This window comes from Aplidium turbinatum, chromosome 13 (genome assembly GCF_918807975.1).
Source record: "Aplidium turbinatum chromosome 13, kaAplTurb1.1, whole genome shotgun sequence".
NCBI classification, from domain to species: Eukaryota; Metazoa; Chordata; class Ascidiacea; order Aplousobranchia; family Polyclinidae; genus Aplidium; species Aplidium turbinatum.
This window is the reverse complement of record NC_137484.1, coordinates 5,863,033-5,888,301: the sequence shown is the minus strand read 5'-3', so window position 1 is coordinate 5,888,301 and position 25,269 is coordinate 5,863,033. Positions and strand designations below refer to the sequence as shown.

Below are 25,269 nucleotides of genomic sequence, written 5' to 3'. Positions count from 1 at the left end.
TGAAACTTTTCAGGTGCATAAAGCAAGACATACTCTTTTAATTTGCAACAGATTAATGATTTTATTGTAAAAATTAAATTGCTGAGAATCGGTGCAAATTGGTGAAGTTTAAGTTATCACAAGATAAAGTTAGTAATTACTTTGTGCTTGCATTTAATTGATTCCGGTAGATATTTAATCGTGCTTTCCAACGATGGCAAAATTGTTAAAATCCAAGCAGAAACGAGAAAACTACAGCAAGTTTAATGGAAGCACTATTTGCCGATCACTGCAAACAGGGGGTGGCGTATACTGAATAAAGATCGATTCGCCTTTGCAATGCATTGAAAAAAACTTCGCTAGGCGGTTAAGTTTGAACGACGATTGCTCGTTTGGTAAATAAGATATAAACCTGAAACTTTTCAGGTGAATAAAGCAAGACATACTCTTTCAATTTGCAAAACATTAATGATTTTATTGTAAAAATTAAATTGCTGAGAATCGGTACAAGTTGGTGAAGTTTAAGTTGTCACAAGATAAAGTTAGTACTTATTTTGTGCAACTGTTTAATTGATTCGTGTAGATGTATGATCGTGCTTTCCAACGATGGCAAAATTGTTAAAATCCGAGCAGAAACAAGAAAACTACAGCAAGTTTAGTTGAAGCACTATTTACCGATCACAGCAAACAGGGGGTGGCGTATAGCCTACTGAATAAGGATCGATTCGCCTTTGCAATGCATTGAAAAAAAGCTTCGCTGGGCGGTTAAGTTTGAACAACGATTGCTCGTTCGGTAGATAAGATATAAACCTGAAACTTTCTAGGTAAATAAAGCAAGACATATTCTTTCAATTTGTAAAAAATTAATGATTTTATTGTAAAAATTAAATTGCTGAGAATTGGTACAAATTGGTGAAGTTTAAGTTATCACAAGATAAATCTAGCACTTACTTTGTGCTACTGTTTAATTGATTCGGGTAGATATGTAATCGTGCTTTCCAACGATGGCAAAATTGTTAAAATCCGAGCAGAAACGAGAAAACTACAGCAAGTTTAGAAGAAGCACTATTTACCGATCACTGCAAACAGGGGGTGGCTTATACTGAATAAGGATCGATTCGCCTTTACAATGCATTGGAAAAAGTGTCGCCGAGCGGCTAAGTTCAAACAACGATTGCCAATTTTATAGATAAGATATAAACTTGAAAATTTCTAGGTGCATAAAGCAAGACATATTCTTTTAGTTTGCAAAAATTTAATGATTTTATTGCAAAAATTAAGTTGCAGGGAATCGTTACAAATTGGTGAAGTTTAAGTTATCACAAGTTAAGGCTAACACATATTTTGTGCTACTGTTTAATTGATTCGTGTAGATGTATGATCGTGCTTTCCAACGATGGCAAAATTGTTAAAATCCGAGCAGAAACAAGAAAACTGCAGCAAGTTTACTTGAAGCACTATTTACCGATCACAGCAAACAGGGGGTGGCGTATACTGAATAAGGATCGATTCGCCTTTACAATGCATTGAAAAAAAGTGTCGACGAGCGGCTACGTTTGAACGACGATTGCCAGTTTTGTAGATAAGATATAAACTTGAAACTTTTCATGTGCATAAAGCCAGACATACTCTTTCAATTTGCGAAAGTTTAATAATTTTATTATATAAAGTAAATTGCTGAGAATCTGTAAATGTTGGTAAAGTTTAAGTTATCACAAGAAAAAGATGGTACTTGTTTTGGATTTGTAGCCAATTGATTCGTGTAGATGTATGATCGTGCTTTACAACCATGGCAAAAGTGTTAAAATGCGAGCAGAAACGAGAAAACGACAGCAAGTTTAGTGGAAGCACTATTTACCGATCACAGCAAACAGGGGGTGGCGTATAGCCTACTGAATAAGGATCGATTCGCCTTTACAATGCATTGAAAAAAAGCTTCGCTGGGCGGTTAAGTTTGAACAACGATTGCTCGTTTGGTAGATAAGATATAAACCTGAAAATTTTCATGTGAATAAAACAAGACATACTCTTTCAATTTTTAAAAAATTAATGATTTTATTATTGAAGTAAATTGCTGAGAGTCGGTACAATTTGGTGAAATTTAAGTTATCACAAGATAAATCTAGTAATTACTTTGTGCTACTGTTTAATTGATTCGGGTAGATATATAATTGTACTTTCCAACGATAGCAAAATTGTTAAAGTCCGAGCAGAAACGAGAAAACTACAGCAAGTTTAGTTGAAGCACTATTTACCGATCACAGCAAACAGGGGGTGGCGTATATTGAATAAGGATCGATTCGCCTTCACAATGCATTGGAAAAAGTGTCGCCGAGCGGCTACGTTTGAACGACGATTGCCCGTTTTATAGATAAGATATAAACCTGAAACTTTCTAGGTGCATAAAGCAAGACATATTCTTTTAGTTTGCAAAGATTTAATAATTTTTTTGTGAAAATTAAGTAGCTGAGAATTGTTACAAATTGCTGAAGTTTAAGTTATCACAAGACATATCTAGTACTTACTTTGTGCTACTGTTTAATTGATTCGGGTAGATATGTAATCGTGCTTTCCAACGATGGCAAAATTGTTAAAATCCGAGCAGAAACGAGAAAACTGTCGCAAGTTTAGTGGAAGCACTATTTACCGATCACAGCAAACAGGGGGTGGCTTATATTGAATAAGGATCGATTCGCCTTTGCAACGCATTGGAAAAAAGTGTCGGCGAGCGGCTACGTTTGAACAACGATTGCCAGTTTTGTAGATAAGATATAAACCTGAAACTTTCCACGTGCATAAAGCAAGACATATTCTTTTAGTTTGCAAAGATTTAATAATTTTTTTGTGAAAATTAAGTAGCTGAGAATTGTTACAAATTGCTGAAGTTTAAGTTATCACAAGATATATCTAGTACTTACTTTGTGCTACTGTTTAATAGATTCGGGTAGATATGTAATCGTGCTTTCCAACGATGGCAAAATTGTTAAAATCCGAGCAGAAACGAGAAAACTATCGCAAGTTTAGTGGAAGCACTATTTACCGATCACTGCAAACAGGGGGTGGCTTATACTGAATAAGGATCGATTCGCCTTTACAATGCATTGGAAAAAAGTGTTGGCGAGCGGCTACGTGCGAGCGGCTACGTTTGAACAACGATTGCCAGTTTTGTAGATAAGATATAAACCTGAAACTTTCCACGTGCATAAAGCAAGACATATTCTTTTAGTTTGCAAAGATTTAATAATTTTTTGGGAAAATTAAGTAGCTGAGAATTGTTACAAATTGCTGAAGTTTAAGTTATCACAAGATATATCTAGTACTTACTTTGTGCTACTGTTTAATTGATTCGGGTAGATATGTAATCGTGCTTTCCAACGATTGCAAAATTGTTAAAATCCGAGCAGAAACGAGAAAACTATCGCAAGTTTAGTGGAAGCACTATTTACCGATCACAGCAAACATGGGGTGGCTTATACTGAATAAGGATCGATTCGCCTTTACAATGCATTGGAAAAAAGTGTTGGCGAGCGGCTACGTGCGAGCGGCTACGTTTGAACAACGATTGCCAGTTTTGTAGATAAGATATAAACCTGAAACTTTCCACGTGCATAAAGCAAGACATACTCTTTGCAGTTGCGTTAGATTGGTTATTTTATTGTAAAAATTAAAATGCGAAATTAGATAGCTACAACACATTTAGTTGCAAACGTTTCATATTTTTATTCTAAGTAGTAATATTCAACACTCGACGTTGGTTTAATGTTTTTATTGTAAAAACACAGTAAAATTGTCAAAAAATCCATATCCATTCCGCTTTATCACCTCCATTCCGCCGCTTTTCACCTTCCTTTTTTTTTACCCTTCCAATAATAGTTGCGTCCATTTTGTGACGTCGTATTGACCAGGGTCAGAGTTGCCAGATGGCCTTTTTTTAGGCCAAATTCCAGAAAACTGGCCTTTTTAAATTGCAATTGGCCTAAAAAAATTGATGCAACTAAGGCCAGAAAATCTGGCCTTGTTTGGCCCTTTTTATGGCTGCAAATTTTTACCGGTTTAGAAAGTATTATTTTAAGGAAATTCAATTTCAATTGTAATATAAAAGTATCACTTATCATCACTTAGAGCCTGACCTATATTCGTTTTAATTTTAATTAGTGAGCAGAGAAATAGGTAGAGAGTAAAGAATGTGTTTGCGGTGGACGGCGGTTCTATTAAGTTGCACCTGCCGTAAACTGTAAAGTATACACTTGCCTTGTTTGTTAATGTGATGTGTTTGCATTCCATTTGTGCAATTGTTGTATTTTGTTTTTCTGCTAAATAACTTCAAAACCTAGTATTAGTTTTAGTTCTTATGACATCTTAAACGTATTGATTTCGTACGGGGTTGGTCTGTGAATAAGTTTATTATAAAAGCCTACGACAACACATTTCACTGATTGTTGAACACTCCACGTTTACTTCTGATCCGATTTGCAATACGCAAAATGCTACAGAACGACAGGGAATCTTTGCATTCGTTTATTTTTGATTTTTTAGATTCGTGGTTTTAAACTTCTATACATCAAATAAGTTTTGATGTAAGTGTAGGCTATATTTTATATTGTTATTGCGAAATTGAATTTTATACATTCTTTAGTTGATACAAACAGTGTTTTATTTTAATAATTCTTCTGTAGTCATGTATAGCACTGAAAAGAGTTTCCAATCCTGTAGTTGTAGACAATACATCCCTGGTAAATATACTCAATAAGACTGTTGTTGACTCAATAAGTTGTTAGCGTTTATTTAGCCTTAGAAGTAAATAAAAAATTTGGCCTTTTTTTGGCCTTATTTTATAATGGATTTGGCCTTACTATAGCTTGAGTATCTGGCAACCCTGACCAGGGTGGCGGATTCTATACTTGCACCATCGCGGGGAATTTTTTTAATCCGGGCCCCTTAAATATTTCGGGCCTGGGTCCAAAAGTAGCCTACCACCTAGAACCCCCTGTCAATTCTCCTGTTGGTCATCGCTTATTCGCTTGCTAAACTAAATTTGCTGATCTGTGACATGCCAAGTTTCGGCCTGCTCTGTTGTTACTTGCTCAGTTTCATGATTTGCCAACTTCAGCCACTTGCTGAAATGTTCGAATCAGGGATGGTTCGAATGCAGCTGCTCACCTGTCACTTGCTCAACTGCCATTTGCTCAGTTCAAAACTGCTCACTTGTAAGGGACTAAGACTGGAAGACCAATTTTCTTAGTGTAATGTGTGCATTTTTCTGACATTATAATGTTGAAATTATCGGTGCTCAAAGAATTTGATTTTGCTCTTTTGTGGTAGGCCTACTCTTGCAATAACTTAGAATATATATTTTGAACTGCTATTATTTCAAAACACAACATGTACCGGTAGTGGTTCTGCTGGTTCAGCAGGTCACTAGATCCTGATAGAATCGACAAGGATAAAAGTAAAGCATGAGCTGCAAGGAAAAAAGTGTTAGTTTCGAAAAGGTAAACCATTACACTTTTATTATTGAGGAAGAAAGAGAAGCATGAGCTGTAAGAAAAACAGTGTGGGTTTTGAAGGCTGGAAATAAAAATTTCTTTTTGATTTTATGGTCAGGTTCTTGTATTTACCATTTCAGAGATGTTCATAGGATCCAGATCATTAAAAATTGGTGCTGGCGGGATCAGGACAGGATTTTGATTTTTAAGAAAAAGTAGGATCAAGACAGAATAATTCAAAGGTTGAAAGCATCAAATAAAATTATTCAAAATATATACCGTAGCTGATTTAATGATGAACTTACCAGATTTTATTCTTTGCATGGAGCCTGTAATCCCATTAAACATGTGTAGAATTCAACCAAACATATAGGGTGAAACTACTTTACCTTTGCTTTACTGTTCACACACTTCAATCCACATGTTTTGGTCAATTCCTCTTTATCATGAGTTGCCAAGGGAGGGGGGGGACTTGTATACCAGCTCCCAATTCTCTGTAAGCTCAAAGAATGTTTTTACAGATCATTTGTATGAAAACCGAATGTACTAACTTTTTGAAAGTAGAAACAGTCAGGTAAACTACTTGCAAGGCAGTCCATCCATCAATCTACCACAAGAAAAAGTCAGGTATGCTCAGCTGGGAACCAAATTAATCAAAAACTAATTAAAGAGGTTTGGGATGGTACAGTCGACAAGAGATACTAGAAATGGATTAAAAACCATAAATAAAAAATGTCACTCATTCTAAAAATTAAAATGTAGTCATTTTCATTTAATATTACAGATTAACAAAATAATTACAAATTTACTGCTTTAATCATAATATTATTAATAATAAATATTTGATGCTGTAAGCATCGAGGTGCTTTTTCATCATTCTGATATACATAACGCATTTGCTGTTATTGTTAATTAGGTTAACAGCTAGTTTCATAACTAATGACTCTAACCATCAATAATAACATATATAAACTTTTAGAAGACAGATTCGTGGGAGCAGAAAATGAAAATATATGATCATATGTACACATAAGCGTCGATTTTTTCTTAGAAGAGAGGAATTCTGGGTGGGCGAGAGTTTTCAAACAGATTTCATTGAATGTGTATGTTTGCAAATTCGCAATGGTTCAGTCTTCGAAATGAGCATATTTTTACTTCGGCAAAATCGTTGCCGAGGCCAAACAGCAAAATTTGAAATTGCCTTGGCAATTACTGTGAATATTTATTAGGAAAAGATTGTACTAAAACATGTAAAACGAGAAGCGAAAAATATATATACTAGAGTAGTCTATTACGAACACATTGTTTGATTTGTTGTGATGTAATAATACCAAAAGTAGCGATAAAGCGAGCAACGCGATACGCACGCTGCTACGGTAATTCACGTTAAAAAACTCACCGGGAGGGGAAAGTAAGTTAATTTTGTGTTGATTCAACGTTCGAGTCAGCACAAATCGATTTAATTTTTTCGGCGGGTTATATTGCGTAACAACAATGCCCAATAAGAAATTTACGTTTGTTTTCCATTAATTCGACATCTAGCGACGTTGAATTATCATAAAATAACGTTAATTGCTCAACCAGGTACAGGTAACATATTAATAGCTCCCTGCGAGAAGATCGCCTCGATTTACGTAAGCTTATAAGCCAACATAATTTCGGCACAATTGGGACACTGCGAGCAACACAAAGTCTGTTTGATGAACTAGTCAGAATCGGTATCATCAGATGCTGTATCAGCTGGACGAGATAACGGAAAGCGAGGCGCAACAAGGAGTAGATGCTTACAATAATTTGACGTCTACTGGAGTTAAATCAATGCAAATACTAAAATAGGGTGGTATTTTTATAAAAGATTCTCCCAACTGGGCACGTGTCTAAGCGCCGGCGAAGTAGGAAGTAACCCTGGAAATAAAACATCCAGCAATAGTAAGATTTAATCAACATTCTAGTCTGGTGTAGTCTAAGAAAATTAGTTTTTTCTTGTAATCTTGTGGTCCTTACAATCACCTTGGAAATTGCCGACGCTAATTTCAAAAATTGTGGTTAGTCTTTCTCACAAAGACCGCGTTTAGCGTCGCTGCAGCAATTAAGCTTTAATAGGTTTGATGTTTGCTTTCTTGCATCTTGCGATCTTATGAGCGCTGCTAAACTAAACAAACTTCTGTTATGTTTTCCTTTGCGACCTAAAAAGCGCGTGACTCGTGACCTGTTATCTTTAAAGTGGCGCCTTCGGATTTGCCGCATTTGTAAAAGCGATTGTTTTAGTACGTTTTTAGTTTGTATCGGTTATTTTATTGTCATGTTCATTATGATGTCATATTCACATTCCCTTACGCTGACCGGGAACTGAAGTTAGATTGTGACGTAACGAAAGTGAGACCATTGTGAAATTAATTCTTAAATTAATAAAATTAATAAATTAAAATTAAATTAATAAAATTAATAAATTAACAAAGTGAAATTAATTCTTTGTAAAACAATTCTTCCCAAAGCATTTCTTCGTGCATGCCATCGAGATTTGATGTATACGTAGAAATGCTTTACGAAGAATTGCTTTACGGGTGCTATTACTTTAAAAATACTTTAAAAGTAGCGGGTAAGTAAGAATTTATGGTAAGAATAATAAATAAGTAAGAATTTACAGTAAGTAAGAATAAAAGTAGCGGGTAAGTAAGAATTACTTTAAAAGTAGCGGGTGCCCACCTCTGCTTGTGCATGACATTGCAACACGGGATTACAGTCTCTTGTTTTTTGTGATGGCATGCATCTGTATGGTGACCTAATTTTCTTCACTTTGCTTTTGCATGTGTCAGACATGTTTCATCCTTAGTATATATATACAATATTAAAAAGATCAGCAATCAACCGATATTCGAGTTAGAAATTTTAAGATTACTAAGTTTCTGTTTTCTAAAACAGATCTGCAGATGTCCAAGGCTTGAGTCAAAACAAACCACAGGCATGCTATAATAAAAAAGCATCAATCAGATTAATAAGAAATTCTCGTCAAGTTGTCTAGTGGTGAGATGTTCTTGTGACAAGGTGTCGTATACCGTACCTGAACTAATATTACGCTTGATAAAATAACAGTCGAAAGAATTGCTCAATATATTTACCTTGGTCAAAAAATCATAACTAACTCCTGCAAAGAAAACAAAATAACAAGAAGAATATCATTTGGTTGGCAAGCTTTCCCCAAAGCAAGTTCAATATTGAAGTCAAAATTGCCCCTTTCTCTCAAAAAAATAAGTCTACGACCAATGCATTCTTCCAACTGGTACAGTCATATTGCACAGAAACTTGGAGCCTTACAAAAAGTTAACTTAAACCCAGATCAATGCAAAGAGCACATGAATGGGTTATGATGGTTTAACATAGCAAGATAAATAAAGACATCAGGACAACAGATAGACTAACAAATTAGCAAGTTGGACAGTGGACACCCTGGGAAAACAAACACAAACAAAAAAAGTTGAGAATGAAATGGGGGATGAGATTGACAAAGAATGTAGAACAATAAACTGGCAGCCCATACAAAAACACATGATCAACTGCATTGCCAAGAAAAAGGGAAGACCTTTGCTCAGCAGTGGCTACCACCGGAATGGCCCGTTTCGGTGAGTCCGATTCGGTGAGTCCAATTCGGTTAGTCCGATTCGGTGAGTCCGATCCCTTAACGGGGGATTTTTTCAATTTTTTTTTTTAAATTATCGGGTACCATAGCCTAACTATCATTGCCGTTTTAGGGTTAGGGGTTAGAAGTTAGTAACTCACCGAATCAGACTCACCGAATCGGACTCACCGAATCGGACTCACCGAATCGGACTCACCGAATCGGACTCACCGAATAGTAGCAGACCCGCTACCACAGGCTGAAAATAATGATAAATCATATCTTGATGGTTGTTGGACTAATTTTAATTTTGTTTGAGCCTTTATAGCTAATAAATTAAGCTTTCCCAAATCAGTCTCTAGTTTGTTTTAATTTTTTTCACTCAAAATATCAGACAATTTATCAAAACTTATTAAATTTTAAAAGCTAGTTTATAAGCAATTATTTAAAATATTGACTATTTAACTTCTTACATTGCTTGCATTTCAGTTATTGAGCACATGTGTTTAGTTTGAGTAAATACATTTTAATCATTACAAGTGAATTTCTTGGTTTTTCATAAAGATGGCAACCAAACAACGGTTTGAAACTGGATATCGAAAAGGTCAGTGTATGCTTTGCTTAGTATTTGTGACAGCATAGCATATTTTATCAACTCTTTTGTGACCATGTCCATGTGTATACGTCTAGGGATTTTTGCCACAACGACCAAGGACATGTCCATATGTATTTTATTCAACAGAAAGCGATCTTTCAAGCAAAAATGTTTCAGCCACCATTTTACCTTGAACTTATTGGTACGTCTTTAGTAAAAATTCCGAGATGTAGGCCATATACATATCCGTGGTTGCAAAAGGGTTGATGCATATGCCACTTGACTTATTTATGGTAAACGTGAAGGCTGTTGTGTAAACAGGTAATTTGTTGTTGATTGTTATTCTAGATTTTCCCTTTTGTAGGATGTTATGGTGATTTAACCCTAACCACAAATATTTAATAAAATAACCCAAAACACAAATTTCAAAATAAACAGGCTAATGTTTGTTTAAACTCAAAAACTGAAATGGCATCATCAAAGGTAAGAAGATTGCTATCCCTATTTCTGCACTAAAAATTAGACCAAAACCGCTTTTCAGATTTCAGCAATCAGCAAATGTTTCCAGGGTTGATCTCTAAGTGGTCAAAACTGGTTTAAACCTGGCTTTAACCCGTGAAAACTAGGTTTAAACCGGTCAAAACCCAGAAAAATATTTTATGTAGTGAATGGTCGGCTACCTGGGCTATTTAGGAAATATAAAAGCAATTGTGAGTTGTGACCATTTTGATATGCAGGCCTCAAAATAGCTGGCGGCCATGGCCGCCTGAACTTTCATTAATGGCCGCCAATACCGACCTGTCAGGCAGCCACAGATGGCTGCCTGTAAAATTCGTACAAAAGATTACATCTATCTTGGATTTTTTTCTTGTTTCAGCGCTGCCAAAAACAAGACATCCAGCAGCGCTAAGACTACTACCTTAATTACATGTCGTGCTACGTCTTATGTGCTACGCAACGGGAGGGCAAATGTTGCGCAAATTTTATGGCAAAATTGATGGCAAATGTTTTTCATAAAAAAAATTGTTGGAATAAACTTTTGTACTTCAGTTGGCTGTGCAAATGGTTCATCGTTCTACCAAGCACTTTTTGGTTCATCAGAAACGTATTTTTAGAATTTGAATTTTCCCTATTAAAATAACCAACTGATTGAAATATCAAAAATAAACAGAGAAATTGAATATTTTTTGTTCCAAATCCAGCATTTAGGTTATTGTTGATCAAAACAAAATATAGTTGAACATCATTACTAAACATGGAAGGTAATATTTTTAATTCAATTGAAAAGCAACTTGATTCATACATTAAAGGGGTTTTGACCAGTAATAGGTGGTCAAAACTGCCCGGTTTAAACCAGGTTTTAACCGGGCGGTTTAAACCGATCAACCCTAAATGTTTCAGCTTGGCCCAAAAACCTTTCCCAAATAAAATTGAAAACTTTCTGATCGTCTGCACTAACTTTGCTGTAAATTCTCTTCTAGTGAACCTAGAATGACCAGTGAAACATCAATAGAATTGGAAAATAATAGTTAATACTCTAGCATCAGACAGTGTCAATGCAGCCGTATAGACACAACTGAGTGGCCTACATTATTATATGTTAACTGAATACCGTTACGCTGGGCTTACCAAACTTTTTGGTTTTTGATTCATATTAAAGTTCTGCAATTTTTTGTTACCCTCAATTTACATTGGTAGAAATAACAGTTCAAAACATACCATTTATTAAAAGAATAGCCTACCTACTACTAGAGAGCAAAATTAAATTGTTTTAAGTAGTTTCAACATTGCAATGTTAGAAAACTTCAAGAAATGGATAGATAGCCTATTTTTTCAAGCTTCATGAGTAATTGAGTATGCATTTCGTTGTAATTATTAGAAATGCGAAAAGATAATTGGGTTTTTTGTACGTCTTCTCAGAATGAAATATTTTCGATTAGATTGGTGAACATGAGTCCTCCAAAAAAGGACGTATGGTAACCCTTAGTTGATATCATGTAACAGAGATATGAAACATATATAATTATTAGGGCCCGCAAAAGTCAAAATTTTTTAAGGACCTCGTCTGTCCAGTGTCCACGAATCAAAGAATAAAGTTGTTTTTAGCACCTAGGCGAGTGTTTATAAGAAGTTTATAGGTCAAAATAAAGTCAAAATTGACAATAAAGTCAAAATTTGTCAAATTATGGCATTTGACAAACTTTTTGTGTTTCTTGAGAGTAATTTTTGTCAAAATCCTTGCGGAAGCATTGTAAATCAGGACCTGCGACACAACTAAACCATATTAATTAACCCATAAAAGTAGGAAATATGTCACAATGCCCACTTGGATCAGCACTAGCTTTTATCGCAAATTTTTCATTGCTTATGCATTGTTAAGTATTTAAATAATTTTTATAAAACACTCCCTTTCGAAGCAAAATGGCCCGTTTCGGTGAGTTCGATTCGGTGAGTCCGATCCCTATTTGGTGATTTTTTCAAATTTTTTTTAAATTATCGGGTACCGTAGCCTAATCGGACTCACCGAATAGTAGCAGACCCCTTTCGAAGATCAACAGTTTGGATTTTAGGAATAGCTTACGGTACTGACATTCTGTAATACAAAAATGCCTAAGCAAGCTAAATCGTCTTTGTCGAGATTTTGCTGATGAATTTAATTTACCATGCTGAGAAAACCGAGGCAAAGTGCCCTTTCCACAAGGACAAAATAACACAGGTTACTTAAATATATCTCCAAAAACACGAGACACTTTTTGTAATCCATAAAACACCTTGACTTTTTGACAAAATATTACGTTTGGGTCTGAAATCGACAAAACATTATGTTTGGGTAACTGGTATCAATTCAAGGAAGAACAGTGGCCTTTACAAATAAGCATTTTGTTAGGTCAAAATAAAGTCAAAATTTGATACAAATAAAGTCCAAAAAAATTTTTTTAGGTCAAAATAAAAATGGCCCTAATAATTATATATATATATAACATTTTGTGGGAAGCAGGTGTACTTACGGCTCCTAAAATATGTTGTGCAACCCCCTGAAGTGTTGTGACCTTTAGAGCGCTGCTATAAAGGATAGTTTTTTTCTGTAAGGAAAACTATTTACCCTTCTTCACTTTGGTAAAACAAACTTTTAATATGCAATCAGTTTTTTGTAGGTTAATGACAGTGGTAGGATCTATATTTAAGATTCAAAGGTTATGATATATGTCAAAATCATGTACCAGTTAACAAAACATTACAGCATTAAAGTGAAGAAATACGAAGATGAACTTGACCTGAAGTGGCACAATTTCAGCAAGAGAGACGAATTTATGTCAACGTTGAAAAAGCATTGCTTTAGTTTTGATGACCATGTTGTATCATAGTGCCCATTGAAAGGATAAATTATCTCAAAATATATGTTTTACAAGTGAACGTAAACATTTGAACTACTGGAATAAGACTTTATTACGTACCCAAGACTATTTTTCTAACATAAACTTTGAAAACTGATTTAGGACAATTTTGGTGGTGAAAAATCTAAATCTGAACTGAGATTTCTATTACAGGGTGCGGACAAAGTCCTTGGACTAAAATTAAATTTTCATTTACTACGTCCTTAAATAGATTTAGTAAGTGTTTGGTAGAGCATATTCAATTATTCATTGTATCTAACCTTATCTTTCAGAATGTGTCATCCGTTTATCATAATTTAGCTTTATTTTAAGTATTAATGTATTAATGATAAACGTGCAAGTATCATTGAGCTTCATCGAGCAGGCAAGACCAATTCAGAGATAATAAAGCTTCTTGAAGCACCGAAATCAACGGTTTATCACACTGTTAGCAGGTTTAAAGAACTGAACAGTGCCGAAGATTGCCCTCAAAGTGGGAGACCACAAACTTCTCGTACCCCAAAGGTCATTAATGCGATTCGAGGCAGAATCCGCCGCAATCCCAAGAGATCCGTGAGGAAAATGGCTCATGAAATTAATGTGAATAAAAAGACGATCAGGAAGATCGTTAAAACCAATCTGAAGTTGTCCCCCATCAAAATGCAAACTTGCCAACACCTCACAGACCTCCAAAAAGAAAAGAGACTCGCTAGAGCTAAAATTCTTCTGAACAAAATGAAGTCAGGTATGGACACGGGAGAGATCATTTTCTCAGATGAAAAGTTGTTCAATGTCGAAGCAATGTGTAACCAACAAAATGATTGTATCCTTGCTAAGTCTTCTGCAGACATTCCTGACTCCATGAAAAAAGTTTTCAGGTGCCAGAAACTGTCTTCTGTCATGGTGTGGTCCGCTGTTTCCAAAACCAGGAAGTCTCCCCTCATTTTTGTTCGCTAAAGTTAACACCAATTCGTACATTGAGACAATTTTGACTCCTGCCCTTGCAGAGGCTAAGAAACACTTCAAAAGGAAGCCATTTACATTCCAACAAGACGGTGCACCATCCCACAGGTCCAAGAAAACCCAGGAATGGTGCCAGAACCATTTTCCTCATTTCTGGAGCAAGGAAGTTTGAACTTGACCCTCATTACCAGACCTGAATCCAATGGACTTTTGTGTTTGGTCCATTTTGGAGGCAGATGCCTGTGCTTCATCCCATGACTCAGTTGAGGCGTTGAAGCGCTCTCTCAAAAAAGCATGGGGCAAAAGACCCCAAGAAACCCTATGTAAATCGGTAGGGGTTTCAGAAGTAGACTTGAGCGTGTTAGAGCGTAAGTAGACTTGAGCGTTAATTCAGACTCATAAAGCAAATGAAAAAGGATGGGAATGATATTGTAGGGGGAAGATGTATAAGGAGTGGAGATGGGAAGTTGCATTTCAGCCCGGAAAGCAGAGGAGAAGTGTGGAAGAAACACATGGAAAATGTTATGAATAAGGAGAATGTATGGGATCATATGACAGAGGTTGATCTGGTGGAGGGTCCAGTGGGAAAGGTTACTCGTGATGAAGTGGTGGAGGCAATGGGGCAAATGAAACTGCATAAAGCAGCCGGTCCATCAGAAGTGAGCGTAGAGATGATAAAAGCAAGTGGAGAGTTGGGAATTGAAGTAATGCTACAACTTAGCCAAAGGGTATTAGATGGAGAGGGAATGCCGGAGGAGTGGAAGCATAGTACTCTTGTTCCATTGTTCAAGAGAAAAGGGGATGTGAGAAGTTGCAGTGCATATAGAGGTGTAAAACTACTAGAGCATGGAATGAAAATTGTGGAGCGAATACTAGAAAAGAGGTTGAGAACATTGGTGAAATTAAATGATATGCAGTTTGGATTTATGCCAGGAAAAGGTACAGTGGATGCTCTGTTTATATTGAGAAGAATGCAGGAGGAATACCGAGAGAAGCAGAGAAAACTATATATGTGTTTCGTCGACTTAGAAAAGGCATTTGACAGAGTACCAAGGAAAGTGATGGAGTGGGCAATGAGGAAAAGAGGTATACCGGAGGTATTAGTGAGAGCTGTGATGTCTATGTATGAGGATGCAAGAACAAAAGTGAGAGTTCTATCAAATTATTCAAACGAGTTTTTTGTGAAGGTTGGTGTACACCAAGGATCAGTTTTGTCACCTCTGATATTTGCTATTGTGGTTGACGTTGTAACTGAAGGAGTGAGGGAGGGCTTATTGAGTGAAATTTTGTATGCAGACGACCTGGTCTTGACAAGTAATAGTATGGAGGGACTGGAGAGAAAGTTTGAGAAATGGAAAGAAGCATTTGAAACCAAGGGTATGAAGGCGAATCTTGAAAAAACAAAAGTGATGGTGAGTGGAGCAGAAGGAACAGTTGTTGAGAGCAAAGTAGATCCCTGTGGAATATGTGGCAAGAGAGTGATGAGAAATTCAATGCAATGCAAGGAATGTGGAAAGTGGGTACATGCAAGATGTGCTAATGTCAAGAGAGCCGCAACAAGATTGGCGAAGTGTTTTGTTTGTGGGAAATGCAGTAAAGGAAGGAATGAAGTGGAAAGCCATGATGATGAGTTCTGCCATGGCATCGAAACAGTGACAGACTTCTGTTATCTGGGTGATCGGATAAATGGAAGTGGTGGATGTGAAGCAGCGGTGACAACAAGGGCAAGATTGGGCTGGGCAAAGTTCAGGGAATGTGGGGAAATGTTGTATGGCAGAAAATTCTCACTAAGGATGAAAGGGAAAGTATATCGGAGCTGTGTGTGGCCTGCAATGCTATATGGTAGCGAGACATGGATATTGAGAGAGAGTGAACTGGCAATCCTGAGAAGAACGGAAAGGTCAATGGTGAGAGCAATGTGTGGGGTGAAAACGAGAAGGGAAAAAAGGACTGAAGAATTGTTGGATATGCTAGAGATGAGAGAGACCATAGACCAACTGGCAAGGGCAAATGGAGTAAGATGGTATGGACATGTGATAAGGAGGGAGGAAGGAAGTTTTCTTAGAAATGCACTAGATCTAAAGGTGGATGGGAAGAGGAAACGCGGTCGTCCAAGAAGAACATGGAAACAACAAGTGAAGGATGAATTTAAAAAAGTCGGACTGAAGGAGGAAGATGCAAGGGACAGGGTGAAATGGAGAAAAGGGATTAAAACAATTGCTGCGCGGAAACAATCGGCCACCCCCACTAGTGGGGAACAAACCGACGATGGATTATGATGATGATGATGATTCAGGCCAGAGGGGGACATATTTAATAAAACTTTGTATGATTGTTAGTTACTGTCTTGGCAATGCACCGTTAAAATACTTTGCGATTTTATTCACTATTTACAGAAATATAACACTTTAAAGCAGTCCAAGGATTTTGTCCGCACCCTTTATATCATAGTCTTGAAATAGATACCGTAATAATAAAACCTTTTTTGCTCACAATTGCACGTTTTATGTTGCACATTTTAATTTGCACATATTGTAATTTTACATGTCGATCATGCGAGAATCTGGTGTGAGATAGAGGGGAGCGAGATATGTCTGGCCCCATCATTTTTTGTTAAAAGTGTTTGTTTGAGTAAACAAGGCAAATCGGATCGTTTTTCTTTTTTCTTAAATTTTTTTTAATAGGATTTCATCTCATTTAGTTTGTTCTATTTGACATTGAGTCAAGAGCTTGTCTGGAATGTCTGTTGGTATTTTGGCAAAAAGCTATGTAGTCTAACAAGCTGCAATGTAACCTGGGAGGTCTTCGAGTCAAGCAGCCATCCTCAGCTATATTAATTAAAGAAAGGATAGTAACTTGAACATAGATGTAGAAGCATAATTGTAAGATGTTCCCACGACCAGGCGAGAGGAATGCAAACATAATCTATATGACAGAAAGATGATAAAAGTTAAACATAAGTTCATATGCAGTAGTTGTCTGAATGAAAACAACATTATGAGTTCACATTAGTTTCAAAACCTTGCAACCAAGGCCACATTGCTCCAAAAATAATATTCAGGCAAGTAGCTGCTGTTGTTGTATTTTTTTCTTACTCTTTGTTTATTTGTTTTGTGTGTCTTAAAATAATCAGATACCATATTTATTTGAATGTAGCTTGTACTCATGTAGGCTATAAGTCACATCATCAACTACGACCTGTTGAAATAAACCCGAATAAAGAAGATTCAAGCATGTCCAGTTGTCCACTTTGTAATCAATTTTAAACTGTTAGAATTCTTGGGGTTTTTAGGCAAAAAATCTTAGAATTGAGGTTAGAAAAAATGCTTAAAATTCTATTATTTCCAGACCTGAAGTTTGTGGGGTTGCATCCCCATTGCTTGCCATTATTTTTCAATGCATGGGTTTAATAGGATTTCACTTGTTAAAGTTGCAGATTGGGTCTTGAGACATTCCATATTCTTAATGTCATGGGACAAGAGTGTGAATAGGACAACTTGTAACCCAGTATGCCCACCTTGTTACCAACTGCCCCACGTCACTATCATTCTAATATTGACATTGAAACCGTATAAAATTGACATTTCTTGGTTGCTAGAAGTAGCTTTTAGTTTTAATTTCAGCAGCACGTGCGTTTGTTATTGTCTAGCGGCTGCCCCACGTCATTTGTTTCTACTACACTTGTTCTGCTTCGCTGCCCATCAGCCATGCTGGTGGGTTGTTGAGCACGCAGTTGGCGCGTGATTTGCTCGTGATCAAAGCATGGACTTTCTGTGGTCTTTTTCTTCTTGTTCACCACATCCACCACCACTTGAATGGCTCAAGATCGATAGCATTGTGAACACATTGAAATTTTGATTGTTAAATCTATTTTAGCTCATGACCGAGAAAGGTCACAGGTTTTTTTGCATTGTGTAATTTTCCAGTTCACAAGCGATTTTTTTTTTTTTCTTTTTGCAACGACAGGTATGAGAAGGGTCAAAAAGATTTTTTTAGAGATTTTTTGTTTGGTTATTTGACTTTTACTCTTTTAAAAGTATTATTTAATAGCTCTTAGCTAATGTCGTCTAGCCGATTTTGTCGACATGAACAACAAACTAGCACATGACCAAGAGGGTTAGAGGTCGCTACGGCGACACCGAATGAAATAAGCGCATAGCAAAAGAATACCGATGTGGTTAAAGTTTCGAATTCATGATTTTGTGAATTCAAGTATGTCGGTTTAGAAGATGTGTGGCTTTGTTAAGTATAATATAACTTCGTTTTGATATAATCAGTGATTTTTATAAGTTGTTTTGATATAACCAGAGATTTCAATATATTTTATAAAACCTGGATTGGCATTTCGTTTGATCATGAGTTTACAGTAATAAACATCGAAAGTTGATTTTCTAGCAATCATGCAGCAAGAGCAAAATTTGAAGTAACTTTTTAACGAGCAATTTCAATTTAGCAATTTTGACAATATTGTAATATTTATATAAAAATTAGAATTTGAAAGGTTTTAATTTTATAAATGGTCGAAACTCACACAAAAGCAAGGAGTTACTTTTGAGTTTGTAAACTTTGATTTCGACCTATCTAAAACCTTGTTAATAAGAATTGCAAATGCAAACGTTATTGTGTTGTTGATGTAATAAAGCTCTAAAAACGGTTTTTATTTCTTTGATTTTAGTGAAGCATAATATCCGCTACAAGCCCCTTCCTCAGCAATATGCTTCACTGACAAATGTGCAATGCCGGAATGCACGAAGCTTCAGTGAAGCATTTCTCTTACGTTGTGTCATGCTGTTTGTGATTGTAACCTTGCTATCGCGTTTGCTGCTATCACAAAAAACGTGGCAGCAATAACGTTTGATCCTGACCAATGTAGTTGCTGTAGTTTGCATTGATTCAACGCTTGCGGAACGTTGCAAACTTTCAGAAATTACGCAATTTTTTTTCTTTAATTTTATTTTCGTCCCAATTGTGTTTGGTTGAAAGTGCAGCGCTAGAGCAGGGTGACCAATTTGGCTTTTTTGAAGCCAGATTTTGAGAATCTGGCTGTTTTTCAACTCCCTTGGCTTATTTTTTTTAAATAAAAAAAGCCAGAAAAATTAGGCTTTTTCTGGCTTTTTTTCATGTTTCATCGATTTTTTGTCAACTTAATAAAAAGCCAACATAATTTTGGCTTTTTTTGGCTTAATTTTATCTTTCCCGTTTTTTTTAGAAAAAAAATTCAGTCAGCGTCAGTCGGAGCAGTAATTTCTAACTTATATTTAGTTATAGTGTCCGACCGAATGTCGTTTTGAAGCCGAAACGAGAAAATTTTCTAGTTGCTTGTCTTTTCATTAACTATGTTTCTGCGTTGTCGCTGAAGTCAAAGTTCGGTGGGACACTATTTGGTTGTGCAATTTTTATATATGTATGTTTAATGAATACTAATTGGCCTTTTCTTGGCTGTTTCAGCTCTTTTATACTGGCTTTTCCAGCTATTTTTTTCTGGCTTTTTTTAGGCTTTTTTTGTGACTAGGTCTGGCTTTTTTTGGTGAAGACAGGTTGGCAACCCTGCGCTAGAGCTTAATGCCTAGCGGAAAGTTACAAAATAGGTCTGTTTGTCAGACCTTGTTGGATGACTAATCTAAGTCATTCAACCGTTGTGGTGTTGAGTACATAAGTGCTGAGATTTCGAAAATCATGTGGTTTCACAAAAGTAGCACAAGAGAACAGAGTTTGCAAAGAATATTTTTATGTTTCACTTTTGATTGTGTTCGATTAGCTAAAACATATCTGCAACCTACATGTAGCATCATAATATCATACTTATTTAGTGAAGTAGAACAATACAGTTGGTTGGTCCATTGTTTTTAAATGCTGAACGTGTTGAGATGCACTTTTTTTAATGTGATAATTTTGTCGGTCAACGTTTAATGATTAGAAACGAAAGCGCATCTCCAACTTAGGAATGTGTTAACTCTTGAAGATCTTGCCATGAAAGGTTACTCTCGGTCAAAATTAAGCAGAAAAAAGAATTTTGTTCTCTTGGTGCTCATGTGCTGAGCAACCACTTTGGTTTCTTTGACCCATTGTTGATTTAATGTGTAACAACAGAAATATTTGTTAAAGAAACAAAACGGCGAAAGACTGATTCAACGGCACATTTGAATAAGCCACAAACGCCTGTTGCTGATTAAGCTGTAAGCTCAAATTGAAGAAAAAGATTCTCTTTCTTGAATTAATAAATTGTGGACTTGAAGCAAAACTACTCTACATTTGCAAAATTATTCTTTTTTACCTAGAAAACAGTAAACAGGTTAAGCCATTTCAGAACAAGTTGCTTCCGCGTCAAGTTAGCTTTAAAATTTAAGTTAGTTCAGTCTTGTGACATGCAACTAGTTAGGTTGCCAATTTATGATTTGAAAAAATCCCAAACTTAATGAAAAGCTATAATTGGACATGTAGCACATCAAAAGGGAGCAGGTTAGGCATTCCTTTGGCTACGGTACAATCCAGCATACCATACCTGAAAAAACAATAATATGATTTGATGAGTTATGTGTACTTCTCATAGGTGCTGGGTACTGTACTTAAAGGTTTTTGATGATGATGGTGTGTCTTTATGTAACTTACCTAGATTAAACAATTTTTAGTTTTTCAGCACTTTTTGTATGTTGCAGTCTTTGTATTGTTAAAATTGCTCTTTTATTGCAACAAGGCAATCAACCATGCATCAAAAGAAAACATTAAAATTGCATTCTATTGGTAAGCCTAGATCAAATGATTGTTGGCTGAAGTGCTCCTTCCTGTGCTAATATAAAATTATTTATACATATAAATCTATCTATTGCTTACCGGTAACATGTAACGATTCACAAGATCTTGATGTTAACATGCTATGTTTTTATTACCTTAAAAGTCATTGTAACTTAACTGATAGTTATGGTTGAACTATTTACTGAGTATAAGCCAGCAAGCCTGTATAAATAACTCATTCTTTTTAGTGTTGGGATGGTGTATTATTACTTGGGAGGAGGAAGGAAGCCTGTAATCAGGAGCAGGACACAAACTAGGAAAACAAACTAGGTGGCACCAGCAAAATGGTTATTCTGAAAAGAAACTATGAGCACCATATTAACATGCTAAATTTAAATACCGATAGTCTACTAGTGCAGTATAAAAGATTACGATTCCTTAGGTTAAATTACTCTGTTGAATGCATTATTTTCCAGACAACAAAATCCGTCATTTTTACATTGATTCTGCAGACATTGCATCAATGTAAAGGCAGACATTGCATTAATGTAAAAATGACAAATTTCAGCGACTTCCCAGACAGCAAAACATAACATTTTTACATTGATTCACGCTGAATCAATGTAAAAACTAATGGATTTTGCTATCTGAGTTAGGTTACTTACCAAATTTTTGGCTGTTGAAGAATGCAAATTGTTTAGGCTACGTTTAATTCAGGTAAACAGTAAACCCATGTCTTATCATGGAATAGCAAGTTAGCTTTTTACAGTCAGAAACTGTCTTTAGAATAAGTTAATTGTTAATTTACATACGGTACACTTTACATGTTGACCTGGCTTTCAAACTATTAAAAGATGAACTATGATCTCTAAACATGTACTAAAACTAAAACATGGCTGAACCTCATTTAAAGTTCACCACAGTCACTAATCAACAAGAATTGCATCTTTTAAGTGTAACCCAACAAAGAAAGTATGCCATAACGCATCAGCGTCTCTTGGCATAGTTCAGAGTTTCCAACAAATGAAATGAACTTTACAGTCATATCACCATAGTCCAGACTTTTGGCCTCATAGGTTTTCAACTTCCCAACATAATGCAGTAGGCAAACAGGTCCTGTTTCAGATCATAGCCACCTGAAGCCAACAAGATCAAGATCCCAGATATTTGTTAATGCTGTATTCCTGTGTATATTTGCTTTTGTATGCAGTGACCTTGTTGTTTTTTCCACGTATATGAGATAGTTATATTGTACTGTAGATGATTTTAAAATGGTTTTGTTCAAGGTATTTGCATATGATTTTGGCTTAGAAAATTAAACTGCATTAAAAGAACTTTTTGCACTTCATTGTGCAACGTATCTTTGTGTCACTGTATGGGATGGGTAATTATTATTGTAAACCAAATCTTTTAGTGCTGTATAATTTTTATAATTTTCAGGATGTGGTCCAAAGTTGAGCAATGCTCCAACAATCATTGTCATGGTGGGATTGCCTGCTCGAGGGAAAACGTACATTGCAAAGAAATTAACTCGATATTTTAACTGGGTCGGCATTAACACCAAAGGTAAGTTGCAAACAAACATGGCATGATCATTTTATGAAATCGTATTATTGTCTTTTTACACATTTGAAAATTCAGATCTTTTAAAAGACTGTGCCAAATTGCCCAATGAAATGCTGGGCAAAGCTACACTCATCTGGCTTTCCATCACCTGCCCTAAAATCTGAACAATCTTGTCTTATACCAGAGAAGAAGAATGCTCTTTCTGTATAAAACCAAACAAACCAGTAAAATTTTTGACAATTTAAAATGATTTTGAATATCAAAGCACATTTTTCACTCATTTTATCATAATTTTTCAGTTTTCAATGTTGGTCAGTACAGAAGAGACACGGTGCGATTTAAATCCCACGATTTCTTTAGGCCCGATAATGCTGAGGCCATGAAAATTCGCAGGTAAGGGTTTAGCAACCTAACCACATTTTATTGCAGTGTCTGCTGAAGCAATTTTGAACACTCCACGGTTTTTGCAACATTGTGCAAGAATTATTGAATACTATTATACTGTAAATACATTAATCATGCAGATGTGAGTTCAACTAAAGTCTTGAAATGGAGTTAGAATTTTATCTTAGATGTCATGAAGCGGTGTTATTGATTGTTCTCTTTTGGACACTGTTTTGTGGCCATTTTGCTACCACATCAATTATTCACGCTTTAAAAAAGATATAAATAGCATCTTCTCTAACAAGTTTACAATCTCCATTCAGGCAATGTGCACTTGATGCTTTGAAAGATGTCCGGAAATGGCTCAATGGTGAAGGAATGCTTGCTGTAAGTCGTCATACGTTGATTTTCTATCACTTGATGTAATAGTTTTTAACCTTCCAAGTCCAAACCCAATCGTTTTAAGACAACCACAACTAAAACAGAGCCAGTGTTTTTTTTATTTTTTCATTGTTCATAACCCAGCCATCAAAAATATTCATTTGCATTGATTTAACGTCTGCACACGTTGAATCAAACGTCTGCCAATTCCTCACCCAAAATTTTGTCTCCGAGTTGTACAAATGTCTGCAGACGTTGAATCAATGTAAAAACGAAGTATTTTGCTATCTGGGAAGTATGTTAAATTGTTTGCATGATCAGTAGTTGTGTTGTGTAGGTATATGACGCAACAAACACCACCCAAATCAGGAGAAACTCCATCCTTGACTTTGCCGAGGAAAACTGTTTCCGGGTATGACACCCTTTTTTTAAATTCTATTTTAACTTTTTTCAAGCACGAGTTTGGTTTGCTATGTTGTGTACAATGCCTAGAAACAATGTTTTTACTGCGGATGTGGCTCTATATAAATGCTATTACTGTATTATTAATTCTTATTACAGCCAACCTCGCTTAATTGGGCCACATTGAGACCGGGCCAAAGTAGTCCAATTAAGCGGGAAAGACAAATTTCTACGTTTTTCATTTCTTTTTGTTGTTGTAAATGCTGTACACACGTTAGGTATGACATCGGCAGCAACAAACTGAGAATATGAACACAAGTAGCAACAACCAAAGCGGAAATACTAACAATAATTTAAAGTTTTAAACGAAACACGAAGGTTAACATAGTCACCGGAAGAATGCATCCGGGGTCGGCTGCTTTTTTTGATTATCAGTCTTTTCTCGAACTGTTTCTACCCAATCACCCAACTGCTTGTGGAGTTGTTTGTCGAATCCCTGTTGTATTTCTGGAGCACTGTAACGCAGTGCAAAGCTTTACGGAGGTAATCTTGGGCAAAGGTTAGGTATTACCATCTTAGTCTTCTTGGTCGCCCTTTCAACTTTTCGACGCTTTGTCACAATATTTTCGTTAAATCGTCATCACACCCTTTCACCCAGCGCTGTAGTCATCGTCGATGCAACCGTATTCTTCACCAACTATATCGTTGAAAGACGCATCAAAATCCCTACCCTCAACGTTTTTATTAATTTCTGTGGGTAGCGTTCCTGCATGTCTGAAACAGTTTTGGTTTCTCTGTTGTTACAACGCGTATGCTGTTTACGAGACAGTAGCACGTGCAGTCGTGCACACATCAATTCATAACGAGTCATATCTTGCAAAATTTTTGAGGGAACTGGGGCCCGTTTAGGCGGGTGATGGTCCGATTATACGTGAAAAATTCCACACAAAAATAGGTTTGAAGCTATCGAAAAATGGTCCGATTAAGCGGGAAATTCGAAATGTGCGCCGATTTAAGCGGGTTTACTGTATATTTGGATCCAAGATGTGCCTGTTTTATGGTGGTCTGAAGCCTTGTTGTGCGATATGTCAACCCATTTTCAACAAGGTTTTTCAAGAAATTCTCAACAGCGTTAAATTCGGAGCACATAGAGCAAACTTGAATGTGAATGCTTTTGTTCTACTTCTAGCACTTCAAAATTTCTTTTTCTTGTCCAAATTGTTTGGGATACATTTGCCATTTGCCATGAAATATTACGGAGGCTATCTAACCAGCAGAACTTATCTTCCAGGTCTTTTTCATTGAGTCAATTTGTGATGATCCTCAAGTGGTAGAGCAGAACGTGGCTGAGGTGAAGGTCAACGGGCCAGACTACTTGGATGTGGACCCGGATGCGGCTATGAACGATTTCCACAAGAGGATAAAGCATTATGAGCAAACCTACGAGTGTCTTGATCCAGTTGAAGACGAGTACGTATTACTTTAAAGCTCTAGGTTTTGTGATGTATTTGATGTCACAACTTTAAATTTACGTAAAACATTTTGTTTTTATTCACCCTTGAGAGGAGAAGCTGTGATCTATTGACGAAGTGGATTCCACAGCGTGATTTGAATTTTGAAACAAAATCAAGCCGACATTCTTTTTTGGTATTTTTCTTGAAGAAGTTTGGTTGTTCATTTAAACTTTAAAGGACATGTTGTCAACATGAAGGTTAAAATACATACCATCATAAAATTTATGTTCATCGGTTTTGTTATTTTTGATATTACTCGAAATAAATTTGTGTGCAC

The 25,269-nt window shown here is 36.1% G+C and overlaps 1 protein-coding gene across 3 annotated transcripts in view; it reads left to right on the top strand.

Annotated features, from left to right (window-relative positions):
* Positions 1–9,568: 9,568 nt before the first annotated feature.
* Positions 9,569–25,269, top strand: part of LOC145782270 (6-phosphofructo-2-kinase/fructose-2,6-bisphosphatase 4-like) — a 29,406-nt gene continuing 13,705 nt past the window's right edge. For 2 of the 3 annotated variants that reach the window (XM_082594057.1, XM_082594059.1), the window contains exons 1-6: positions 9,569–9,685; positions 22,186–22,311; positions 22,611–22,704; positions 23,019–23,082; positions 23,414–23,488; positions 24,770–24,948. In XM_082594057.1, the coding sequence (XP_082450183.1) occupies positions 9,646–9,685; positions 22,186–22,311; positions 22,611–22,704; positions 23,019–23,082; positions 23,414–23,488; positions 24,770–24,948 (578 nt within the window). In that variant the 5' untranslated portion in view covers positions 9,569–9,645. Of the gene's footprint in view, positions 9,686–20,671; positions 20,755–22,185; positions 22,312–22,610; positions 22,705–23,018; positions 23,083–23,413; positions 23,489–24,769; positions 24,949–25,269 lie in introns of those variants that run through there. The other variant, XM_082594058.1, reaches the window with a different exon arrangement.